The sequence below is a fragment of the Ornithorhynchus anatinus genome, chromosome X1, assembly GCF_004115215.2.
Source record: "Ornithorhynchus anatinus isolate Pmale09 chromosome X1, mOrnAna1.pri.v4, whole genome shotgun sequence".
NCBI lineage: Eukaryota > Metazoa > Chordata > Mammalia > Monotremata > Ornithorhynchidae > Ornithorhynchus > Ornithorhynchus anatinus.
Window position 1 is genome coordinate 28,882,799 of NC_041749.1, and position 26,922 is coordinate 28,909,720.

General features: G+C 38.3%; 1 protein-coding gene across 2 annotated transcripts in view; it reads left to right on the forward strand.

Annotated features, from left to right (window-relative positions):
* CLINT1 (clathrin interactor 1) overlaps window positions 1-26,626 on the forward strand; it is a 70,453-nt gene extending 43,827 nt beyond the window's left edge. Inside the window, exons 6-12 of one of the 2 annotated variants that reach the window (XM_029050427.1) lie at window positions 2,295-2,472; window positions 4,206-4,452; window positions 7,337-7,412; window positions 15,070-15,147; window positions 20,210-20,502; window positions 24,133-24,337; window positions 24,905-26,626. In XM_029050427.1, coding sequence (XP_028906260.1) covers window positions 2,295-2,472; window positions 4,206-4,452; window positions 7,337-7,412; window positions 15,070-15,147; window positions 20,210-20,502; window positions 24,133-24,337; window positions 24,905-25,251 — 1,424 coding nt within the window. In that variant the 3' untranslated portion in view covers window positions 25,252-26,626. The remainder of the gene's footprint in view (window positions 1-2,294; window positions 2,473-4,205; window positions 4,453-7,336; window positions 7,413-15,069; window positions 15,148-20,209; window positions 20,503-24,132; window positions 24,338-24,904) is intronic. The other variant, XM_029050428.2, reaches the window with a different exon arrangement.
* Window positions 26,627-26,922: the final 296 nt, after the last annotated feature.

Here is a 26,922-nt window from a genome sequence, read left to right on the forward strand (position 1 = left end):
TGTCACACATTTATGCCTTCACATCTTTTTCCAATATTTCATGCAAATCTAGGGAACTAAGTAATGAAATTTAAATAGGATTTTCAAGAGTTGTTTTCTAATATGAAAAAGTAAAGTGTTGCTCATCATTCAGTATCTTTTACATAAGGACTCTGACAAATCTGCTATATTTGGTTTTCCATTTGTATTTTTTTTTTAAATCTGGATTTCTCAGTGTTACAGTGACATTTAAAGTGTTTGTATAGATGTTAAAGTAATGTGTGGTTTTGGTTTTTTGGGGTTTTTTTGGTTAGGTACAGTCATATTTCCAGAATTTAAGTGACTTTTCATTGTTATTGAATGGGTATTTTCCAATTTTAAAAAACTGTAAAAAAAAAAATTACTATCTTAAGTCTCTAAAACCATTAATAATGCTTAACTACTTGGTTTGTGTTTTAGTTTCCTGTTTCTTGTTTTCTATAGAAGATTTAGGCCTGCCTAAATCTTGAAGTCAAATATTAATTACTTAGGAATATATTATTCACTTTATGGATTTTGGCCCGTACTCCTGCTTCCTTGGCATGCTTTTTATCTTTTGGTGCTCATTAGCTCCTATATCTGAATGTATAACTGTCCATCATTTTGAAGGTGATGCTGTAGACATTGGCTTTAATAGTGCAAGTGTTGCTGGAGGACAATCTATACTAATAGAATATAGCAGGATTTTTTTTCCTTATAATCCATTAGACAAACATTTTATCCCTTTGTAGGGTTGTCCAGCCAGCAGTGACTGTGCTGGGGGATAATGCCATCTCCAGCCAGCCATTTTCGGAAGGCATTAGGTTAGCATTTGGAGAGAGAAAAAAAATGTCCAGACAAAGAAATGCACTTGAGTTGTTTTTGCAATAGTGATGATGGTTTTTTCTGAGCTTCAGCATGATGTAGTGGGTAGAACACCAAACTGGGAGTCAGGAGGACCTGGGTTCTAATCCTGACTCCACCACTTGTCTGCTGTGTGGCCTTGGGAAGTCACTTAATTTCTCTATGTCTGTTACCTCATCTGTAAAATGGGGATTAAGACTATGAGCCCCTTGCAGAACAGGGACTGTGTTCAACCCGATTTGCTTGTATCCATCCCAGTGCTTAATACAGCACCTGGCACATAGTAAGCACTCAACAAATACCACAATTAGTTTTATTTATTACTCTCTTGCTGGGTTCTCTGGTAGCTAGTAGCAGACATAGTTGAGATGTCTAGTAGAGTACCAGATGCTACCCTAGCAGTTGGACAATCTCTGTAAGAAAATTAGCAGCAGAAATTACTGTGTCTCCATTAGTTTCATAAGCCGTTACTGAGCATGGTTCTTGTGATGGTTTTATTTGGGATTAATAGAGGTATTTTATTAGCTGTTTGACAAGTTTGATGGAAGTTAACAATTACAAATAGAACAAAGATATGCCCTTCTGTCCTCAAAACGTTGCAACCCAAACCATATCACCAAAAATCAAACCAGGCAAAAATTCCATGCACATAATTTTTATAAAGACAGAAAAGCCCTCTTTGTAAGGTCCCGTTCATCCCATTCTTACTTTCAGCAGTCAAACTTCAGGAATGTGTAGTGTCCTATTTGGACATCTTAGCACCTGCTCCAAGGACAGGAAGGGAACATAAAAAAAACTGCCACTTGGGTGTTGATTTCTGAGTTTTCCAAAGTGTAACACAACCCAAGGGTTAAAGATGTATCTCATCCTCTCCCTGCCGACCCCATGTCAAGTTTCAGATAAGTTTTTTGGGGAGTCATTTTCCTCCCTGGTTTGGGGGCATTAAAAGTTTTGCCTTATAAACAAGGATTCAGGATAAATATACTAAGAGTTAACAAACTACATATTGTGATAAGTGCACTCAGATGCTTAAAACTTGTGATTTTTTTTTCAATTAATGGCAAACAATTCAGAAATATGTACTAAGCATGCCAAAACTAGAAAACTTTATTTCTGGTTTGTTTTTCGAGATTGTGTTGATTTTTGTCTTCTGTTCTTTTCTTCTCAGCAGCATTTTAAAGCACTGTGATGTGCTGTGCATTAAGGTTGTGTAAGTTTTCATAAACAAAAGATTTTGATTCTGCATTCCTGCAACTTAATGACTGGCATTACATGCTGTGCCTTGCTGTAATTGTGTTGATTCAGCACTGTAGGATCTTTGAAAACTTGTAAGGTAGCAGTTTTGTAGGAGGAAAAGCTCTAGAAGTGAGGATTGGGAGCATTTTTGAATTTAATGTCTTTAGCTTGGCTTGTGTTTTTAATGCATTATACAGGTGAGAGATACGATCCCGAGCCCAAGTCAAAATGGGATGAGGAGTGGGATAAAAACAAGAGTGCTTTTCCATTCAGCGATAAATTAGGTGAACTGAGTGATAAAATTGGAAGCACAATTGATGACACCATCAGCAAGTTCCGAAGGAAAGACAGAGAGGACTCTCCAGAAAGATGCAGGTATAAACATTTTGTATTCTGAGTTTATTTGGAAGGGTTGTTGTGTGTTCCAATTTTGTGGTTTTAAAAACAGTGTATACATTTTGCACTCTTTGGTATACATTTATTTATGACCCATTAATTTTCCTGCAAAAAAGTTTCCTTGTAATGTGGTAAGGCTCAACACAGTGTATATTGCAACAGGTTGTATTATCTTTTGTTATGAAATGATCAAATGCTTTCCTAACTTCCTAAGAAATCACTGCCAAAGAGTTAGTGTATCACAAGCTTACCGAAATAAATTCCCGTGAATTGTAGGAATTGAGCCATCTTTGTTTTGTTAATCTTCATATGATTAGGAGAAAAAGCATGTCAGTAATAAACTAGTATAATGAAAAATGAAATATTAAAAAATAATTGGCATAGATGACCTGTCACAAGAAGAGTGAAAAATATATGAAATCACTAGTCAACTAGATGGTGTAGAATTCAATTTTCATGCATCACACTCTTTAATCATAGAATCTTAAATCTAGATTAATAAGAAGACAATATTACAATGTATTAAATTTATTAACAGCCTTTATGTATTTTTTTCATAATGTACTCCGGTCATTTATAAGGTTTCTCTTCAGGTGTATCCCCCAAAATGAATCAAATCTGAAGTTTTTAATCTGTGTGCGTGCTGTGAGGATTCTGTAGTATTTGGTCATGTTAAACTTTTTCCACATATTTCTTGATCTTTCAAAGACTGCAGTGGGTATTTTTTGGTTCTTGACATGAATCTACATGAGGCAAACCTAACCTCTGCCACCAAATTAACATTAATAGGGGCTATTCATCGTATGAACCACCAGTCCGTCTCACTTCTGAGCCTCCACAAAGACACTGACATTAGCATGTTCACTAAATTGATCATACAGCTCAGGTGTTTCCAGTCAGCCTTCTACTGCCATCCAACTCAAGGAAGGATGCTGTCTTTAAAAAAATTAGAATACATAAACAACAAAAAATTCCCACCCAAAGGGAGGAAAAGAAGCTACCAACCAGTGGTGCTCTTCTACCTCGCCACTGTTCTCTCCTACATCACTCCATCCCATTTTCTTCCTGGAATTTCTGCCGCACAGATGAGACTGTGTGAAGAGAAAATCCAGGAGGGCTTGAGTTCCTTGGCTGTTGTCAGAAGAAGGAAAAAAGAAGAGCTTTAGCCAAAGAATGATTGCATAGGATAAAACATTTATTGGAGAGGAGGTGGAGGATGGAAGAAGATTTACCCTTCTCAAAGGTTAATGGACTCCCAGTAACTTTTCTGATGTGGAAAGGAGGAAGAAAAGCAATGAGAGGCAGCCTGTAGCGATATTTAAAAAAAGTAAAACAGGAGGAAGGAGGGGGGAGCTGGAAGAAGAAAATTTGCATTTAAGAACGTCTTTTTCAAGGGCCATCTGTACAGGTGGCTGTATTTGTGCTAAGTGTGACCAAGAAAAGCTCACTTAGAAAAACTCTGCTTTAGAGACTTGGAAAAAACCCCAAACCATTTGTTGCTGATATGAATATTCACATTTATCTAGGATATACTTATCATTTTCATATTGTTTATAATTTAAGTGGCTGCTCCTCCCTCCCCATCACACACAAATAATTATTTAGTGGCTTTCCATTTCTCCCTAAGTTTGGAGTATGGATTTTCTTGGAATTAAGTAAGATAGCACTATCAAGGCTCATTGCCTTTTTTTTTCTTTTTGAAATACATTTAGTGACAGCGATGAGGAAAAGAAAGCAAGAAGAGGTAAATCTCCAAAAGGTGAATTTAAAGATGAAGAGGAGACTGTAACAACAAAGCATATCCATATTACCCAGGCCACAGAGACAACCACAACCAGACACAAACGCACAGCAAATCCTTCTAAAACAATTGATCTTGGAGCAGCAGCACATTACACAGGAGACAAAGCAAGTCCAGATCAAAATGTCGCAACTCATACCCCACAATCTTCAACAAAGGTGAGCTTGGCAGCACATATTTTCACTATCCTTCTAAACCATTGTCAGGAAACCAATTTTAATGGGGTTAACCCTGACCAAATCTAAGTCAGTCATGTAAACTGGGGATATCCTGCCACAGATTACCTGGAGTCATTAATACTAATACATTTCTTAGCAAAAAACATGTCTGATTGCTCTCTTTCCATGAATGCAGTTGTAGTGCTTGTTTGGGAAAGTTTGTTAACCAGACAATAGTGCAAAAACTTATTCCATGTGACCAAAACCTCCTTTGGTTTCCTACCATTCCTATCTTCACCAGTAGAGCCATGTTATGATCACTCTATTGAGATTTCATCTCAAGGTTTGGTGAATGAAAAGCAAAATGAACAGATAGATGGTTGGGAAAAGCATTGTATTCAACATAAGAATTGGATCTAAAAAAGGGAGGTTTACGGGAAAAGTATCTTCCCACAAATAAATGCCTCACTGTTTGGCCAGACCCACAGTAAAAATCTGCATCTTGCAAAGTGAAGTTCATCCACAAGGTGATATTCTGGTATTCTGCCCAGTGTTCTACCTTTCTGCTTCCTCTTACTCCCCAGCCAGTCTCATTTTAAAACTTGGAGAAGTGGGGTCAGCAATGGAATTGACATTTTTGCCTGGCCCTTGCAGTAGGTGTAGAATTGTTCAGTATCTGCAGCTATAGCTTGATTGCCAATCCTGTGAAAAGCTTTGATGTTGTATCTCCAATTTCCTGATCTACAGCTCCTCTTTCTCCCCCAAAATGAATTCCCCCAGAACTCTCAATTCCTTCTATCCCAGTTGAGGGGAGATACCAAGCAGCTGAGCAATGGCGGCAACACCAGAGCTAAGGGTAAGGCTCTGAACAAGTCCCTCCCCTGCTGGGAGGCCCACCTGTGTTAGCTGGTCCCCTTCTGCCACTGACTTTCTGTGTGATCTCGGGCAAGTCACTTAACCTCTCTATGCCTCAGTATTCTCATCTATTCTTAGTTCCCTCGGTACCCTAACTCTTCTTAGATTGTGAGCCCCATGTGGGAAAGAGACTGTATGTGTCTTTTCTGAGTGTGTAGCACATAGTAAGCACTTAATCAATGCCATTATCATTTTTTTAACTCCCATTTTGGGATAAAATCTCACTTGGTTTGGATTATTGGTGGCCAGTTCTGGCTTGCCTAATGTACTTAGTAAACATTTTAAATTATGCTGATGGGGTAGTACTAGAAATCAAAGATTTTTTTTTAAAAAAAACAACCATTACAGCTGCATTTCAATTTTACAGAGTAAACGAAGGTGTCCATCTGGAAAAGTGAGAATCATTGACAATTTTACATATTAGTTACCCCAAAAAACCTATGATGTTCCTTTGATTTCCAATATAGAGTTCTATGCATAGTAGACACTCAGACATTCCTGAGAGAGATGAATGATTTCAAATTACTGCTCTTTATTCTTGCATTTAAGAACCAAAGTAAGCGTCTCTTCCTCAAAATCATCCTTACTTTTAAATAGCATAAACAGCTTTGGCTTTATATTTTGTTGGTTGAATAGGTATTTTACTTATTCTCACTCATTCCAGTGAGAAGTGTTATTGTTTTCAATTAAAAATTCTATTACTGATCTAAGTGGTAAATTTTTAAACAACATACAATAATTTCCTGGTTCAAAATCCTTCTCTTAACAAGGAGAGATAGGCATAAAATATACACAAATAGAATAATCAAAATACTATTACAACAACAATGAATTTACTGCCAATAATACTCTTTTTATTACTAATCTGTTCCTGCAAAATCAGTAATAAGTTGTGATGAAATATATCTGATCGTGACTGACTTTAATGCCTAAAGTAATAGTTCTGTATTTGGCCTGAAAGTTTAGGTCCAAAAAGCCTGGCCACACGTAAAAATGGACAGATGAATTATTGCAATGTAGATTAAGAAGAATTGTCAGTGGATCTTTAGCGGTGATGTATTTTATAGAATACTCTTTAATCTTAAAAGGGGAGGCTACCCCCCAAAATATCAAATATCCTTTATTTCAAGTTTGCTGTTGTGGAAATATTCAGCTACTTTTATTTAAAATCTGTGTGTAATTGGAAGCCAGAGACATGGGTTTGGTTTAACTTTAAGGAAAGTAAACTCTAGCCTTGTATTTTTGACTGGAGTGAGGTTTTGCAACTACCAGCTTGTAAGCTAGTGAAATGCCATCCTTTTCCAGCTAGCACATCAGCATCTAGCTGTGACTTGGAAACTAGTGCCCAACTCCAGGATCCAAATGCTTGCGAGTCTTAGTCAATAAACAGTATTTATTACGCCCTTACTCTGCGCAGATCACAGTACTGAGTGTTTGAGAATGTTCAATAGAGTAAGTCCACAAGGGCTTGCCCTCAGGAATTTACGGTCTAGTTGGGGAACTAGACACTGTATAGAGTCCTATGCTGTCATCTCAGTTGTTTTTTCCTATCTATCAGACATAACTTTTGCCAGCTCAGGAAGGAAGTACATTATAGTGGATCCAAAGTGGCTACATAGCTGCCCAGGCAGTGGCCAAGCAACCCTGATGGGATAGTAGCAGTATCCATCCACAGTTCCTCAGGGAGCTCTCCGAATGTACTCCCCTCACTTCTCTGAGCTCTCCTTTTGTCTTCTGCTCTGTGGATGTGTTCAACAGCATTGTATATGTTTATATTAGCTGACCTTCATTTTCAAAGATGACAGAACTTTAAAATGCTGCCAGTGCTGGTGCTAGTGTATTTGTTTGTCCACGTATTTAAAAGTGAAAAATATTTGAAGTGTTCCACATTTTGGAAGGTTACTTTCAGAGGTCAATACTTTCAGTATTGCAGTATTGTGAAGTTTCTAATTTGTGAATTTCTTTTTAGGTTTTAGCAATGCCTGGGAGCAAATCATCTGGTGACCTTGTCGATCTGTTATTTGATGGCAATAGCCAACCTACAGGTAAAGTTACCGTTTTTTAAATCCAGTGTCCACGATGTTTAAGGGATTAGAATTGGATTTATAGTGCTGTTTGAGTGTTTTAAAGGCAGAAGTGAAGTTTCTCCTTGTGGGGGGGATGGGTAATGATGGGAGTTTTTGAGGAGTGGGAGGACATAAGAAGAACTACATTTCAGAAAAGTGTTCTGAGTAGCAGGGAGAAGTGTGGACTAGAAAGGGAAGAGACTGCAATGAGGGTGGTCAGCAAGGAGGCTAATGCAGGAGTCAAGCTTGAGTGCTTGGACCAGCGTTGTGGCTGTTAGATGAAGAGAAGATGGGTGGATAATAATAATAATATTTATGGTATTTAAGTGCTTACTATGTGCCAAGGGTTCTAGTTGTGGTTTCACCACATATCTGCTATGTGACCTTGGGCAAGTCACTTTACTTCCCTTGCCTCAGTTACCTCATCTGTAAAATGGGGATTAAGAGTGTGAGCCCCTTGTGGGACAGGGACTGTGACCAACCTAACTTGAATCTACTCCAGTGCTTAGAACAGTGCTTGGTACATAGTAAGCACTTAACAAGTATCATAAAAAAAATGGGTTCCAATGCCTACTGCCCCCACCAATATTCCATTGCTTTAATTTCCTCCTGCAGCCCTCAGAGATGACTCCTCCCTTGCACCTAACAACCTCAACTACTTGATTAACAAAATTCAGACCATTAGGCATGAGCCCACTCTCCCCCCAAGTTCCCTTCTGCCCCTTCCCAAACATCTCTTGAGGTCTCCCACCTCCTTTCAGAACCATCCCCCTACCTGTGCCTCTGACATCCATCCCTCTCATTTTCTATAAACACTTGTTCCACTTTTTCTTTTTTCCCTAGCCATTGTCATTCACTTCCTAGTGGTATCTATCCCTCTCCCCCATACCCAAAAAAGCTTTTTTATTCCACTACACCTCTAGCTATCACCCCATTTCTCTGTTCCCATTCCTGGCCATACTCTTGTGTGCAAACTCCTTTTGATTGATCAATTTACTCTCTGTATACACCCATTTTGACCCACTATGATTAGGTTTCTGCCCCCTTCACTAAACAGAGATTGCATTCTCCAAGGTCACCAATGACCTCTTCCAATGACCTCTTCCTTGCCAAATCTAATGATCTTCTCAGTCCTTAACCCTCTTTGACCTCACGTGGTTGCTGTGGACTACTCCTTCAACACTTCCTAATCTTGATCTCACCAACACAGTTCTAATATGGCTTTCTTCCCCCTTCTGGCCACTCTTTCTTAATCTCTCTTGCCGGCTTCTCCTTTGCCTCTTCCCCCAACTGTGGGTGTCCCTCAAAACTATATTCTAAGTCCCTTACTATTTTCAGTTTAATACTCCCTCTTAAAATTGATCCATTCCATGGCTTCCCCTATCACTCTACGGGGGTGATTCTGTGACCCATCATCCCACTTCAAATCAGCCACATTAGCATTCTCCCCATTTTCAGAGCTCTTCTGAATCCCACCCCTCCAGGAAGCTCTCCCTCATTCTATTTTTCTTTTCTCCAGGTCATTGCATTTTTCTACACTTTGGCTTAATGCTTGTCTTTGAGTCCTTTTTCCTGTTTGTAAATTATTTTGTTGGTTTTACCAATGAGATTTTTAACTCTTTTTGGTCAAGGATTGATGTCTTCTAACTCATTTGTTCTCTCCTAAGTACTTAGTATGGTGCCCTGCACACAGTAGATGCTTAGTAAATATTACTGATTGCTTGTGGGCCGTGTGTGGTACATATTTAATTGAAACCCATGCACCAACCATGTTTGCAAGGTACAAGCCGTTTGCTTAAAAGCAAGTCATCCGTGATTTAAATGTTCATGGAGCCAACTAACTGTAAACACCAAACCAACAATACGAGGGATTTAAGCAAAAACAATTTTGGGATTTCTGTGTGATTAGTCCCAGGTCAACAGGCCAACACCGGCATCTATTTGACCCAAAGCATTTTAAACTTTTTGCCTTCCCTAACGCATATTTCATCATCATGACAAGCAGCCTGGTTTAGTGGAAAGAGGACATGGGCTCTAATCCCGCCTCCGCCACTTGTCTGCTGAGTGACCTTGGGCAAGCCACTTCACTTCTCTGGGCCCGTTACCTCATCTGTAAAATAGGGATTAAGACTGTGAGCTCCACGTGGGACAATCTGATTACCTTGCATCTACTCCAGCACTTAGAACAGTGCTTGGCACATAGTAAGCACTTAACAAATACCATGATTATTATTATCTTCATTATGATCTCCACAAAGTTCTAGGCGGCAAGGCAGATATCTACAGGATGAGATTTTTAGAGACAGTGGCACTGTTCACATAATACAATCCAGGGTCAAAATTGTCCTTTCTGCATGATTTAAACCCACTGTTTTTCAGCCCAACTGTATGTGATTTTCCTATACTAAATCATGACAATAATAATAATAATAATAATGTTGGTATTTGTTAAGCGCTTACTATGTGCCAAGCACTGTTCTAAGCGCTGGGGTAGACATAGGGGAATCAGGTTGTCCCACATGGGGCTCACAGTTTTAATCCCCATTTTACAGATGAGGGAACTGAGGCACAGAGAAGTTAAGTGACTTGCCCACAGTCACACAGCCAACAAGTGGCAGAGCTGGGATTCGAACTCATGAGCCCTGACTCCAAAGCCCGTGCTCTTTCCACTGAGCCACGATAACATACCAGTACTAAATTGCTATCAGCAAACAATTTAGCAAGATACAATTAGTATGGTAAAGACAAGGATTTCGTACTGTTAGGTTTGACCTAAGTGGGCCTGTGGAGTGTCAGGTTAAAAACTTTTGTGATTTAGCCCTTCAACTATCCTATCTTAAAACTATTAATCTGAATTGTATCAATCACGGAAGTTACAAAACAGCTTAATTGAAGTATTTGTGCAATGCAGATATAGAATGTTATGTATTCAACTGCTTTGGACTATCAAACATGAAATATTTAAGACTTTCAGTGCAGTTGCAGTGTGTTTTGTAATAATCAGAGAAATTAACTGGGAAGGTCAGGTGATTAACTTTTATTCCCCACTCTATCAAGATTTCTTTGAACAGAGAGAATTATTAAGCACCAGCTTGCCTCTTTCTGTAAGCAAGAAATAATCTGAGTACTTTCTCCTGTGCAAACAGAAGTTTGACTAATTAAATAAGAAGCAGTAGTCAGTATTAATGTAGCAGGATCTGACAGAGCACCCATAATAAATCAGTCGTATTTATTGAACATCTACCTTTTGCAGAGCATTGTAGTAAGATCTTTGCCGACCACAAAAGAGGTAAGATGTAGTCTCTACCCTCAGGGATCTTACAATCTAAAGGAAAAGACAGGAAATAAATTATACGTTCATAAAGTTATAAAGTCTGAATGAAATTTACAAGGGCCTGGGCCTTGACATTTATTTCACTCTACCTGTCTAAAAACAAAATCATTTCAAAAGATTTTTTTAAAGTTATTTGCTTTAGCAAACCAACTTTCCAATAATTTAAGTAATCAAAAGAAAAATGTACTTTCAGTAGAAAAATGTAGTAGTTTGAGTGGTTTTAAAATGTACCAAACATGTCCAAATCCACCAGTGAAAAAACAAATTGCAGTTTAAGATTAAATCCTTCACATCGAGGAATAAGAAGATGTAACAATACTGTTTGGTAGGCCATTCTGGTGCCTTTTACCAGATGGATCTACATTAACAGTAGTGCCATCTTGCAAAGCAATATAGACATGAACTGTGAAGTTAAGTAGATAAGACAACTCTGTGGATCAAAATTGAAGCAGAATTCCAGTAGTCCTTTCTAGCACCGTAGGAATTTAAGGTTTTGTTTTCCTAGAAGGTTAACTCCTATGTCGCTAACAAGCCTTTATGGTTGGACCCAGCGATATATGGCCAGGATCTTACTGCCGATGGAGAGCTTATAGTCAGGTTAGACTTTCATGGAGTTCACACTAGTGGCCTCTGAAATTGTCCCAGTAGTTTGCAGCCACCGTCCTGGGACTCAAATTGGGAACCCGGAAAGGTACAAGAAGCATCCAGGAAACATCTTGCTAATGCTACACCCTAAAGACTGGCTTTGGAGGATGGAAGAATATCCAACACCCCACTCCTTCCTGGGTTAGCAAGTCTGTGAATAAAGAGGATTTAAACACATGGATTACATAGGCACCCACTTTGGTCATAAATAAGTAACAGGGATTTGTTGAAGAATGGAGGAAACTAAGGGTTTGAATAGTAGTTATATAATAGAATGTCAAAACTAATCCAGGAGTGACTATATCCTTCTGATCTGGAATTCCAAACCAAGCCCCAGGGAGAGCACAGCAATTCTCATCCCCTGATTCCACTGTTACTCTTTTGTTGGTGTGCCATCCATAATTCTTTCCCTGGGGGTTCACCCTGCTGATCCCTTGTCTGCCTGGCTCTCTAAGCCATTCCTTTAGATTTCTGAAATGGATTTCCTCATGGTCACTTTCTTCTCCTCCTCCCCTCCTCGTGCTACAATTAAAATTAATTTTAAGGTCAAGTTTAAAAAATCTGAGTCTGAATTACCATCCTAAGTCTACAACAGAGCTGGAGCTTAAGCTAAGTGTTTGAAATGAATAAAAAATATAGTATTTTCAATATTGCATATCAAAGTACAATCATATTTAGCTTTTACTATCTGCAGGGCACTGTACTAAGCACCTGGGAGCGTATGAGTTGATAGACATGTTCCTTGCCCACCATGAGCTTACAGACTAGAAGGGGACATGGACATTAATATAAATAAATTACAGATATGTACGTCAGTCCTGTGGGGCTGAGGGAAGGGTGACAGAGAAGGGAGTGAGAGAAGAGGAATTGAGGGCTTAGTCAGGGAAGGCCTGTTAGAGGGAGGTGTGCCTTCAGTAGGGTTTTGAAGGTAGAGAGAGTGATTGTCTGTGGGATATGAAGAGGGAGGATATTCCGGGCCAGAGGCAATATGAGAGGGAGAGGTCGGTGGTGAAATAGACAAGTTCAAATTACCTATTCAGTGTGTGTGTGTGTGTATATATATATATATAATATACATACACTCAGCGTTTTTGTTTGGCCATCAGTTTTGGTGCACATGTGTGATTCTCTTTTTGAGAAGGAAATTATTCCTTCTATATTTTAACAACCCCTAGTTTGGCTGTAATTTTCCTTTCTACAGCAGTTCTGTGGAAAAGATACATGTTACCAGCTGGCGATTGTAAATAACCTCTTTCCTGCCCTGAGAAGGCAGATGGAAATGGTTCATTTATAATGACAGAGCTCATGTGGGAATCTTAAAGGATGGCTCATGTTGAGAAGTTTAAAACTGTCTTTCACATGCAGCTTACTGGTGATGGACTATTAGATCCTTTCTGCACAGGCTGTAGGAGAATATCCTGTATCAAGCAAGACTTTTTAACGTCTCTGTTAATAAATAGGAGGTATTGTGCATTCTCGATTGTGCGGCTTTTGATTGGCATAAATTACACTGTAAAATGGACTCCAGACTCTTCTGCTTGTAAATTCATTGTGGGCAGGGAATGTTTCTGCTAACTCTGTTGTATTGTACACTCCCGAGTGCTTAGTACAGTGCTCTGCACATAGTAAATGCTCAATAAATGCAATTCATTGATTGAAAAGACCTTATTAAGAATCACTCTGCGTCCAAGTTGCCCAAGGTAAACCTCAAGGCTGAGATGTAATGGGTGTAGGTGATACTGAAGTATTACTTACATCAGGAAGCAAGAACTTTAAATTTATAGGCTAATGGCCCCTTTGTATTTCAGCCTAGGTTCCACTAATATCTCACTGAACAATCCCATCATTTTTAAATGAAAACTTAATAGAGCATTAAAAATCCTGACATAGTCAAGAAGAAACACCAGGATAATTTGTAACGTTTTTGGTAAAAGAAGTGTAAAGTCTGAACAGTAGATAACTTGGAAATGTTTTTGAGTGGAATTTAATCTACAGTCTCTGGTATCGAAGAGGACCTCAGCTTATGATATGGATTGCTGTTGTTATGAAGTCTGATCAGAACTCTCCCCAGGATGGAGTGGCTGATCTTTAACTGATTATTTAACAAGTAAATAAATTACTACGTTGTACTCAAGCTAAGGCAAGAAACATGGTAAACCATTCTCCAGCTTTCAAAATTCAGACTAATAACTGAATAACTACATTATTACCTGTTCATAGTAAGCAAAAGTTAATTTTAATCCATTACGTGCTATCATCTGGGATAGGTACTCATTATTCTAGGAAAATAAAAAACTCTTTGAAAGTTTTTGGTATACTGTTAAAAAGGAGAATGAGTTACAAAATTTAATTCAATTTGTATTTTTAGAAGGGGAAACAGATTTAAATTGCCCTTTGGAAAAAAGGAAGTACTGAACAAGAATGTCCCATCTTTCTTTACTTCATTGTTTTCTGTACTGGTAGTTGTTAGATCCCATTCCCTTAGGGGGGAAAAAATGCTTTTCTGATATTGACTACAATAAAATTGCATTGAGAAGGATACAAGTACACACGTAACCGAAACTAAATTGTTCCTTTTATTATTGCTAGCTATTTATTAAAAAGGGCGATAGCTTTAGTTTAATTAACCCAGTTGAGTGAAGCAGATGGGGCAGAATGTCTTGCAGCGATAAGACAATTCAGAAATGGCACCAGATGTTGAAAACTGTCCCTGGTGGTGTTTGAGTGCAGCACAGATGTTCCAGTCCCACCTGGCTAGTTTCTAAGCACTGCAGACTGAGCAGCTGTGATGTAACCTATATTATGTACGCATAACACTAAAAGCACAATAATTGAACTGCTGCTTCTTCTAAGGTTGTAGCTGTTAGTAGGTGAAATCTTAAAGGACAAACAAAAATAAATAAGTGTCACTGTTTGGGAGTAGTGATTGTCCACGTAACCTGAAAGAAGTGGAAATGATCAAAATAATATTTAAGAATAACAGCTGCAGGAATAATCCTTTTTCAGTTGAAACAATATATCAACAGGCTATAATTCTAGTCTCTGTTGTTTAGTGATAGTTTAGCACCAAGATTTTCAAAAGTAATGTACACGTACTTGTAGAGGCCTGGTTTAAAAATTATTCTTGCTTGAGAAACCTAACTTTGAAGATTAATGCAATGCTAGAATCTGTTCTTGCAATAGTAGAGTATAAGGATAAATGTAAATACCTAATTTTTCAGGGTAAGCACTATCATCAGGTCTCAGAAGATAATTCATCTTGGGTCTCCTGCATTTATTTATTATTTGTTTTAATTGGCTTTTGAGCCCCATTAGCCTGTTAAGTTTAATTGCAGTTAGTAATATTTCAAGTTTAGACAATGATCACCTTGCTAAACAGTATTGCTGCTCTATGCTTTTGAAAATGAAATAGGTTGATGGCTTTCACTATGGTAATGGCATAATTTGTCATTGGGTGGCATATGATATTACTGCACATCCTTAAAGGAACCATTGTTATAATAATGGGCATTAAGGTTCCTTGGTTTTCAAGTGCAGGAAATGAGACTTTTGGAAGGGTTGGGAATTAAGTTTAATAAAAAGTGCTTTGGAATTGCTGGTTCTTGATCTCATGGCCCTGTAAGAGCACTGTACTTTTCCTCTATGCTTAATTTCTAGGTGGATCAACCGATCCGTTCGGAGGATTTGCTGACTTCAGCTCAGCAGCTGCCTCAACACATTTCTCTTCATCACAAGGTATGGTGAGGCTTTTTTTTTTTTTTGGAGAAACTCCAGTGCTCTGTTAAAGGGACTCTCATTAGGGAAAAAAAATAACATACTATCACTTGCTTTTGCACTTTCCCCCTTTATGGCATTTGTGGGAATCAGACATTAAATGTCACAAATCAGATTGTTTGTGCCAGTAAAGGATTGAGCCAGGTCATAGTGGTATACCTGCAGAGAACAAAAATATACTATAGATAGTTGTGGCAATTGTGGAGTGGAGAGCCCATCATTGGGCAGGGATTGTCTCTATCTGTTGCCGAATTGTTCATTCCAAGCGCTTAGTACAGTGCTCTGCACATAGTAAGCACTCAATAAATAGTGTTGAATGAATGAATATGTTAATGATAGATTATAATGTTATATTTTAGCAGAAGCATTGTAGTGTATGTTTTGGATTAATTGGTAGGACTCCTATTCCTGGAGACAAAACTTGGGAAAAAAAAAATTAAGATTGGTGTATACTGTCATGTTAAAAATCAGTTCCTAATTTAGATGTCTAAAATGACAGTTGAATCTTCTAGCACTTTAAATGGGAGATGACTTCCTAATGCAGGCACAGCCTTAAAATAGTTTGACAATTTCCTTTAGTCCCTAAGTGGAAATTAAAAGTGGAACTTATTTGATGGCTCAAAGAATCCCCTTAGTACATCTAAACTGTGTTAGGAAAAGAAATGTCAACATTCATACAGTACACCGAAAGAGTAAACATTGAAAATTATTCCTTTTGACGTTTTTGCTGAATATCCCAAAAAAAGTATTTTGGAAATAGCACAATGTCCCAATCTCTCCACTGCAGAGGTAGAGAAAAGAATATTAGTCATCCCCTATAATTGTTTAGTGCAAACCTAGACAGAATCCTTCTGCTTTGCTTGAATGCACTCTCTTCTTTCGGAAGGAAATGGGGTTTACTTTTATGTTGGTCACAGCGACAAACACTGTGACATGTATATTCCATGGTTTTAAAATTGCCTACCTTTTATGAGCTACCTTGAGTTTTCTGGTACTCTATCCTATTTTTCTGGATTATTCTATTTTCTTTTTTCCTCATAATGTCCCCAAAACTCCCCTCAAGTGCATTTGGGTCACTTTTTCAATTTTCAAATCTAGCCATCCTAGACAGGGAGAGATATACCGAGATGAGAGTTCAGAGCCAGCAGTAAAGATCCCTATATTTCAGGTGAAGAGAAGGTATTTTTATAGGGCAAACTAAATTATACAGAGCTTTATTCTATAAAATGTTATAAATAGGTGTTTCAGCTGGAGATATATTTATTACTCTTAAGTTCAGATGAATTATAGTTTTCCTTCAATAAAATGGGTAGTTTTAGTAGGGGAGTGGGAGATTCCTGTTTTAGGTATGGTAAAATCCTAAAGTTAATTTAAGTGGTTTCTGTGAAACATCTGTTAACCGATCCATAAAATATTTAGAGCTTCTGACATTCTCTGAAATGTTTTTCATATGGAAATCTGGGTCCAGAAAGCCAAAAGTTAAAATAGCGCACTTGACTCGTTGCAAATACGGAAACACACTAACAGTAATAATGGCATTTATTAAGGACTTATTATGTGCCAAGCTTTACATATGTGAAGACAACTTCTATGCAGATAATTTAGATTTGTTTATATAACCTAAAAGGTACATCTCTTTGTGCCTGAACATGAATAATCTAATTTGATGAACATTATGCAAGGGGCTGAGACTGATGCAAAAATGGTTAATCATTGCTGAACAAGCCCCCTAGAAATCTCTTACTCCCTTGATTATTTAATAATCTTTGAGGATTTTTAAAAGGGGGCAACAGCTTTTTATCCTCCACGTTCCTTGTTGAGATCTACACTATCAGTACATTGCTTCATTTTCTTATCAGAGATACTTAAAGTGAATTTAAATTTTAATATGCAATATCCAAGTACTCCAATACAATCTTTTTCTAAGGGAATTCAATGCAAAAATGTAATAAGTCTCTAAAATAATGAAGATTAGCCCACTTTCTGACATTAAATTGCAATTATTTCTTGGTTTCTGTAAATGAATATCTCTCAACTAAACTACATATTTGTTAATGGGTGTGAGAAAAATGATTGACATATGCATTTAGGTAGTCACACAGTTCTGATATTTCTTAGTTGGCAGGAATGTTTAAAACAACTGATGCCCATGAAACATTTATGAAAATTTAGTATTCTCTGTTTTTTTCACCTTTCTTCCCTCTTTCCCAGTATTTCTACCTTGTCTGTCTGTGCATCTCATTTCTCCCTCTTTGCTTCTTCCTGCATTTTTTCTCTGTCTTTTTTAGTTTTTTCCTTTCACTCATAGGTTATTTATTATAAATTATTCATTGATATTAATGTCTGTCTCCCTCCACCAGACTGTAAGCTCACTGTGGGAAGGGAATGTCTTACCAGCTCTGTTATAGCTACTCTCCCAAGTGCTTAGTACTATGATCTGCACACAGTAAGTGTTCAATAAATAACACTTATTGAATAATTGACAGAGCCTGGTTTAGAAATGTTTGGACCTTTGAGGCAAAACTAAGGACCATAAGGACTAAGGGAGATGTTGGTAACATTGTTTCATTGCCAGCATTTTCCAGAGGCATGCATGTTGTAATAATAATGGTATTTGTTGAGCACTTACTGTGTGCCAAGCACTGTTCTAAGCACTGGGGTTCTAAGCACAAGGTTATCAGGTTGTCCTCACTGTCTTCATCCCCATTTTACAGATGAGGTAACTGAGGCACAGAGAAGTTAGGTGACTTGCCCAAAGTCACACAGCTGACAAATGGCAGAGCGGGGATTAGAACCCATGACCTCTGACTCTATTGTATAATCTTTAGGGAAAGGAACCATTCAGCAAGTCCAAGAAGCTTTGTCAGAAAGGGAGGAGTTTAAGACCTCCTTCTCCTTCCTTTTTGACTCATTTTCTGCCAACCACCTCTATTTCCCTCTCCCCTCCCACCTCTTTTCCTGCTCTCACCTTGCCTCTCTCTCTGACTACTCTATTTCTCTTCTTTCACTCCATTTCTTTCCTCTTCCACCATTAATCTCTGACCTTGAATTCTAGCTCTTTTTCTTTTTCCTTCTCCCATTTTGACATACTCCATGGTCCTCTCCAACGGATAGCAATTTTTAGGCTGCCTTCTACTTATAAACTAGGGCTGTAGGCTGGCTAGAGGCATTTAGGACCCACTTTTTACCAGGGGGTGGGCTCTCGGCAGTTCTCCCCAGTGCACCCCCAATATATGATCGAGTAAGAATATTTATTGAGCTCTCTGTACAGAGTACTATGTTAAGCCCTTTGGGAGAGTACAATATAGTGGAGGAGGCAGACGTGAAGACTGCCACCCAAGGAGTTTACAGCCTAGATGGGGAGGCAGATATTAAATAAATGACAGAAAGGGGAAATGGCAAAGAATAAGGGTATGTATATAAGTGTTGTGGGGCTGAGGGTGGGGTGAATATAGAGTGCTTAAGGGGCACAGATGTGAATGCATAAGCGATGCAGAGGAAAGAGTGGTTATGGGAAATGAGGGCTTAGGGAAAGCCTCCAGGAAAAGATGTGATTTTAACACAGCTTTGAAATTGGGGAGAGAGGTAGTCTGACAGTTATGAAGAGGGGGGAGTTCCAGGCAGGAGAGAGGATGTGGTCAGGGTTTGGTAAATGGACTAGATGAGATTGAGGTACAGTGAGTAAACTGGCATTAGAGGAATGAAGTGTGTTGAATTGTAGTAGAAGATTCGGTAGTAGATGAAGTAGGAGGAGGAGAGCTGATTGAGTGCCTCAAAGCCAATGGCAAGGGGTTTGTTTTTGATCCGGAATTGGGTGGACAACTATTGGAGGTTTTCCAAGAGTGAGGAGATATACACTGAATGGTTTTTGGGAAAAATAACCTGGGCAGAAGAAGGAAATATGGACTGGAGAGGGGAAAGGCAGGGAGGCCTACGAGGAGGCTGATTCAGTAGTTCAAAACAGGATATGTTAAATGCTTGGATCATTGAAATCATAATTTGGATGGAGAAGGTATGGATTCTAGAGATGTTTTAAAGGTAGAACCAGCGAGGATTTGATGCCATATTGAATGCTATAGATGAGTCGAAGATAATACCAAGGTTACAGGCTTGCAAGACAAGAAGGTTAGTGGTGTTGTCTACGGTGATAGGGAGGACAGGTGGATAGGAAGATGAGTTCTGTTTTGGACATGTTAAGCTTGAGCTGTTGGCAGGCCATCCTTGTAACGATGTCTTGAAGGTAAGGGGGAATACGAGCCTGCAGAGAAAAAGAGAGGTCAGGGATGGAGAGGTAGATTGGGAAATCATCTGCGTAGGGATGGTAGTGAGAGCGAAGTAAATTTTCTGAGGGAATGGGTGTAGGTAGAGATTAGAAGGGGATCCAGAACCCCCCCAGTTCGAAGGTGGAAACCGGTTAAATAGATTCTCTAGAAATTCACCTGATAGTGTCTTGATTTTATTAAGTTTCTTGCTTATCTTTCAAGGGGTTTTTTGGTGTTATACGATTTTTGACACTGTAAGTAGCTTGGCTTCCTATGTTTCCTACTGAGTTGTAAAATTAATTAAGTTTACACCATAATGATTGTGTAATATCATTTGTTCCTGTGTGTCACATCTGAGTCTTTATAGACAAATACAGGGCTCCTAACAAAAAGCCAAAATGATATGGAGCTTAAATTCTCCTTGGCTTTTGACAATCTGTGTACATCATTATTGTCAAGCTAGAAGCACTCTAGATCTGCTAAATTTAGCTTGAGGAGATCTGCTTAGTTCATGTGTCATATCAAACCATCAAATATAGATTTGGTGTATATGCGAGAAGGTTTTATTTCTTTTTTTGTCCTCTGCTACCTAGTTTAACTTATGGAATATTCATTAGGAAGAAAGATGTCCAGATGGAAATTGTACCTGCGATGTTAATCTGGATGGACACAAATCAGTTCTAATTTGCTTCAGCTCCGAGTGTTGAATTTGTTCTCTCCCTTCCAAAAAGTCTCTCACCTTTTTCTTCACTCTCTCCCAGGAATAGCAACAAGTGGCAACGGAGACTTTGGTGACTGGAGTGCCTTCAATCAAGCCTCTCCTAACCCCGCTGCTTCCACTGGAGAGCTTTTTAGTGGCCAGGTGCAGCCAGCTGTAGAACTCTTCAGTAGTACACAGCCAACTCTTGGGCAGCCTCTAGCTGCCTCAAATTCTTCTGATATTTTTGATTTGATAGGATCTTCTCAGGCAACTATGACCTCATCGCAAAGTATGAATTTTGCTATGATGAGCACTAACACTGTGGGCCTTGGTCTGCCCATGTCGAGGTCACAGGTAAGTGCACTTATTTCGTATCCCTCTTCCTCAAGGACCATTTGGCAGTTCGTGAGATCATGTACCATCCTTTGTGGTGTCACAGTCCTCATCGTCATCATCAATGAATAGTTTTTCAGTGTCTGCAGGGTGTGAGTAGCACTGAATCAGATGGGTGAGAATTTAAGAATAGTTTGTCTTTTGTAGTTAAAATTAAAGATTTCACTACAGCTCCTAAATGATTTAGTCTGACTAAGTCTATTGTCTTCATGCATATTAGTCTTTTATAGTAAATTTAAAGCAAAGCTATATCCTCTATTCACTTAAGAAAAAAAATCACTAGGAACATTATAAAACTAAGCATTATATCGTGTTCTGTTACCTCTGTGATACAAAACCCTAAAGATGATATAAGATTTGTATATCATTTCCTATTGCTAACTGTACTGCTCATGTGGAAATTACTATTAGAAGGTTTCTGGTTGGTGACCCAGCTTCCAAGCTTGCATTTCCTTGTGTTTATACTGGCCAGTTTCAGCATATAGAGGATATTCTTTCAGATGGTAGGATAGCCCATTAGGAAATGAAATGGCAATATTGCTTAAAAACAAATAACCCTCAAAAATATCTAAGATGTGAAATGTACAGTCTTTAAAGTCCAGATAAGAAGTGTGCCACCAAGCAACAACAAAAAGCAATTAATGAAATTGATTAGTTGATTAATTTATCATCATGGTTAATTCGTCCTTAACTCTCAAAATAAAGAGGGTCTCAGCCCAGAGAAATTATTTTTCAGAGGTGGAAAGCTTGTCGAAGAACAAGAAAATCCATAAAGAATCATGCAAACTGGAAGTTGGGTAGACCAACAAGCAGCAGAAGAGTATTCAGCAAGGGATTTCAAAACTAATAACATATAATCTGGTGTGGGAATGATAAATGATTTCTGTAATGTAAAGTCAGGCTTCACTAATCTATCTTTTGAAGGGGTCGATAATAGACATGGACATAAAAACAGTGGTCATACTAAATCATATCTATCTACATAGGAGAAGAGCAGGGCTAGGCAGCTGAGTTCAGTTGAAGCAAAAGTCCAAAGTGTTCCTACCTTCTTGAGCACCTGCTTCCAGGACAGGAATAGATGGCCAGCAGAATAAGAATTCACGGTTTCAGAGAACCCGTAACTCCAGCCTCTGAAGCCCAAACTGGAGAAAGAGGTTAAATATGTGTATATTTTAAATAGACCTTTGACAAAATTCCAGACCAGAGGCTTTAAAGCAATTGAGATGGAGAGAATGTTCTTTCAGGGAGAAAAAACTGGATGAAAGATTAGAAATCAGTTAGTCAAATGGGGTTTGAGTACCGTGTGCAGAGCACTCTTCCAAGTGTTTATTCTTAGGGCTAAAGAACAACTTTTCTGGATCGAAATGATAGTTTGTTTTAACATTTAAATACATGATATAAAAAAGGTAGTGCATAGTGAAATTTACTGGATTCACAAATTGACCATAAATTATTCTGGATGGTGAATTGTGCTAATGAGGATATATGAGTAAAATGAAACAATGGCATTGTTAGAGCACTGAACTAGGCATTTAGTAAAGCATAACAGAAGCCACAAACAGTTCCTGCCCTTGAGGGGTTTTCAGTCTAAAAGGGGAGACAGATGTAATTTTAAAATAGGGGAACCAGGAAGAAGAAGGATATAGTAGATGATAGCACAATATGTCTGGATGAAATAACTAAATAAATAATTGTGTACAACTGAATATACATACAAGTATTACCAAGGATGAATATTGGGTCAGTGCCGCAAGGGGTTCTGGGATTAACTGAGGGAGGCTTCTAGCCGTAGGTGAGATTTTAAGAAGATTTGGCATAATTAATGTGGGAAGAGAGTTCCCGGCAGTGAAACTGGCGAGCAAGGTGGTGGAAGCAGGAAAATAGAGAGTAAGGTAGACTTAGAAGATGAATATTGGGGGAGCTAAAGTTGTTGAGGAGGCTGGGGTGTAGTGCTGATGTGCAAGATGGAGACAGCTGGTGGAGAGCCCTGAAGTCAGTAGTTTTGCATGATTTGTAAGGGAATGGGTAGTCTTTGGAGGGTTTTGAGGTGTAGACAGAATGAGAAGACAAAAAGTGGCAGTCATTTTCACCTATGGAAAAATAATCTAAATTATCTGTCGACATGATGTTGGGCTCACAATTTAGGAAAAGGATCTTGAAGTTTTTAGAACACAGAATTTTTGTCACTTGGCTGAGACCCAGCTATCATTACAACCCAGTGTTCTGCCTCTTGGCTTGATATTGTTGATTGCTTAAATAATTAGTTTGTGTGGAAAAGTCCAGAAAGGCCAACATCTTTCTAGGCATCATCAAGACAAAGATGAGAGAGCCAAAAAAGTCAAAAGTGTATCACTATATAAACCAAGGACTTCTGCCCCTAGAATACAACATGCAATTCCAGTCCTGACATTTGAGGAAGACTATAACCTAGAAAATGTTCTAAGAGGGGCAAATAAAAAAGGATCAGTATGATGGAGCAGCTTTCCTATGAAGGATAGACAATATTCATCTCCCCATCTAAACTGTAAGCTCATTGTTGGCAGGGAACGTGTCTATTAACCCTGTTGTATTGTACTCTTCCAAGCGCTTAAGTTCAGTGTTCTGCACTTAAGCGCTCAATAAATGCCACTGAGTGATTGAACAGTAGCAGAAAAAAAGTAGAATTTTTCAGTCTAGAAACAAAAAGCATTGAGAGGAGAATGATCGAAGTTTTCAAAATCCTTAAGGAATTTTTTTTAAACATAGCTAGTAAATACATGGTTTGTTACCTGAAAAAGTTATAAAGAAAAAAATCAGTAAATTAAAGAAGTGTTTGGATAATAATAATGATGGTATCGTTAAGCACTTATGTGCCACTGTAATAATGATAATAATAATAATGGTATTTAAGCACTTACTATATCCCAAGCACTGTGATAGATACAAAGTAATCAGCTTCTAATAATAATAATAATGTTGGTATTTGTTAAGCGCTTACTATGTGCAGAGCACTGTTCTAAGCGCTGGGGTAGACACAAGGGAATCAGGTTGTCATACGTGGGGCTTAATCCCCATTTTACAGATGAGATAACTGAGGCACAGAGAAGTTAAGTGACTTGCCCACAGTCACACAGCTGACAAGCGGCAGAGCTGGGATTCGAACCCATGACCTCTGACTCCAAAGCCCGTGCCCTTTCTACTGAGCCACGCTGCAAGCTTCTCCCACATGAGGCTCACGGTCTTAACCCCCATTTTACAGATGAGGTAACTGAGGCGCAGAGAATTTAAGTGGCTTACCCAAGGTCACACAGCACACAGGTGGCAGAGCCAGGATTAGACCTTCTGACTCCCAGGCCTGTGCTGTATCCACTATGACATGTTGCTCCTCTCATGGCTATTGTAGGGGGCATTATCAAAGAGGAGATACTGCTGTTTTAGCCCGAACATGATTTAAATAGGGTGTGTAATGAAAGTCTAGTCACAAGACCATCTGGTTCATTTTAGGATAATTTTCAGGGTGGAATTACCTATTTTTCTTTGTGCTTGAAGGATCAGTAAGTATATTTTACAAGAAAAGAGGTGTCATTTTTAGAACATTTTTCTTTTTTTCAGCCTTTGCAAAATGTTAACACAGTGCTGCAGAAGCCTAATCCTCTTTATAATCAGAATACAGATATGGTCCAGAAGTCTGTCAGCAAAACCCTGCCATCCACTTGGTCTGACCCCAGTGTAAACATCAGCCTAGACAACTTAGTACCTGGTATGCAGCCTTCAAAACCCCAGCAACCATCGCTTAATACAATGATTCAACAACAAAGTAAGTGATTAAACCAATCCTTCTACCATCACCTTGAATTAATACATTGTTGGGGTTTTTTTCCATTGTTGACTCTCTTCTTGCCAGGACTGTGATTACTTTCAAAGTCATGAAGTAAAGCCTCTTATTACATTGTGGAAATAGTCTACTTCAAATTTGGCTTCAGATTCTGTTAAGTAGTATCATTATTCTTATACCTCGTGGTTTACCAATTTCTTCTGTGCTACATGCTTAGAACAGATTCTGTATTCGGAGAACTCCCAACATTCCGGCCTCCTGTTGACCTTTGACTTGAGGCAGGAGGCCTGCAGCTGAGGCAGTAGACTAGCAAGCCACAAAACATTCATTCAGTCGTGTTTATTAAGCACTTACTGGGTGCAGAGCACTGTACTAAGTGTTTGGGAAAGTACAGTGCAGCAATAAAGAGGGAAAATCACTGTAGTTGTCTATCCTTCACAAAGCTAGGTTATTTAGCCCTTATATAATATTTTTTTCTGAGTGTATCTCTTCCGAATTTGTATGTGAAAAATTTCTAACTACGGTAAATATTTCTGTTCTTTCTTGCAGATATGCAACAACCAATGAATGTGATGACTCAGAATTTTGGAGCCGTGAACTTAAGCTCCCAGCCGAACATGGTGCCTGTCCGATCGCAAACCAGCCCGTTGCTAGGTGGACCTGTGTCTGTGGGAATGTCTAATGTAATGACTGGCACAATGGGCATGACCTCCCTTGGGAGCACTCCCATGATGAACCAGGGCATGATGGGAATGAATGTGAACATGGGGATGCCAGCTGCTGGGCTAGGTTTGACAGGCACAATGGGCATGGGAATGTCCAATATAGCCATGACTTCAGGAACTGTGCAACCTAAGCAAGATGCCTTTGCAAATTTTGCCAACTTTAGCAAATAGATTATAAAGAATCATATGGAATGAAGGATTTTTAGCTGCGCAGATAGGAGGGATGGGGTGGAAAACGCTGATCAATGCCCTTTTCTTTTTATCTATTATTTAAAATGAACTCGCATAAAGAACCAAAAAAAAGGCTATTTTGTAAAAGGACCTAGTATTCCCATTCAGCAGGCTTGAGCACTTCAAATGAGGCTGTTGGCTCACCTTTTTCCAACGAGACTAGGCCGTATGTCGTCGTGACATCATTAAAGCTTTTAGGAACCAATTTAACACCGTAATCTGTGGGAATACTAGACTCGTATGGAGCAAGTCTGTTTGGCTGTCTAATTTTATACTTTTTTTCCCCTGAGGAACTTGATTTTTCTGTCCCTGAATTGCCTTGTCATATATTCAATCCATTCCCTTTTACTACCACTCCAAGCCCATGTTTGAAGTCGCTTAAGTCAAATGATCAGTTTTTTATAAAAATATCTATTTTTGTCCAAAAGGCTTACTTACATATGTGATTATGGCTAAATCAAAGGTACCTGGAATGTATATACTTTTGCTAATGTTCCAGTCACTGCTATACTGTCCAAATTTTTATTGTAACAAAACCTCTTTAAGAAATCGGTGATAGGTATGGGGTCTCTTCCCACTTCCACTGCTATAGTTAACATCGAACGAAGAACTGGGAGAAATACTTTATCCAGGGCTGCTGTATGGTTTCCTTTCAGGAAAAGAAAAAAACCTCAACGTTTTATTTTGTTTTGTTTTTAACAGTTATTCTTTGTAATTTGCAGTGATTAACTGGCGAGACTTCTTACCATGTTTATCCCTGTAGCCACTGGTTTACAGAGTCATCAGCAGTCAAAAAAGCAAAGATATTTATTTAAAAATTGGGGTGTCTTTAAGAAGAAAAGGTAAAACCATTACTGTCTTATAAGTTAATTATAAAGGATTAAACCCAACAGTGTTGGTTTTTTAGATTTTATACAATACTTGTTGATTTTTTTTGGTGTAAATATGATATGAGCAGCTGTGGATCCAGTAAAGAGGTGTTAAAAATATATATATATATATTACTAAAGGAGACCTGTAGCAGTCAAATATTTTATTGATTTAATGGAAATAAAGGAAATTAATGTTTTTGTTTTCTTGCTGTAATTCTGCATTAAGATCATATGAGAATCATGATTCTAGAGTTTGGAGTGTAAAATGCATTGTTTCACTCACAAGCTGGGAATATTATTGAAAATAAACACTATAATATAGGTATCAAATTATTACCTCCCCTCTATGTTGGATTTCTTTTTTATTAAATTGATCAAACTTTGTTTCCATTGTATTCATAATGTTCTGTTATACATAACATTAAAATGTTCATTAAAATCAATGTTGAACCGCATTTTCTTTCATTCTATTTGACGTTTGAAACCGTTTGGAGAAAAAATAATTATAATTTGGGCAAAGTAATTTTTATAAATAATTTAAAATTGTTTAATGACTTCTTCTCTCCATCCTTTCCCATCAGACTCTTCTGGTAGGAATTAAAAATGAAGCAGCAAAGATATCCTGACCTGCTCCAGTCTTGCTAATGCTCCATCTACAACATTTCTAATTAGGCAGAAATTCATGTACTTCAGCTAAGTGGTAATGAAAAGTGATTCATTTGCTGAATAAGAGATGAGA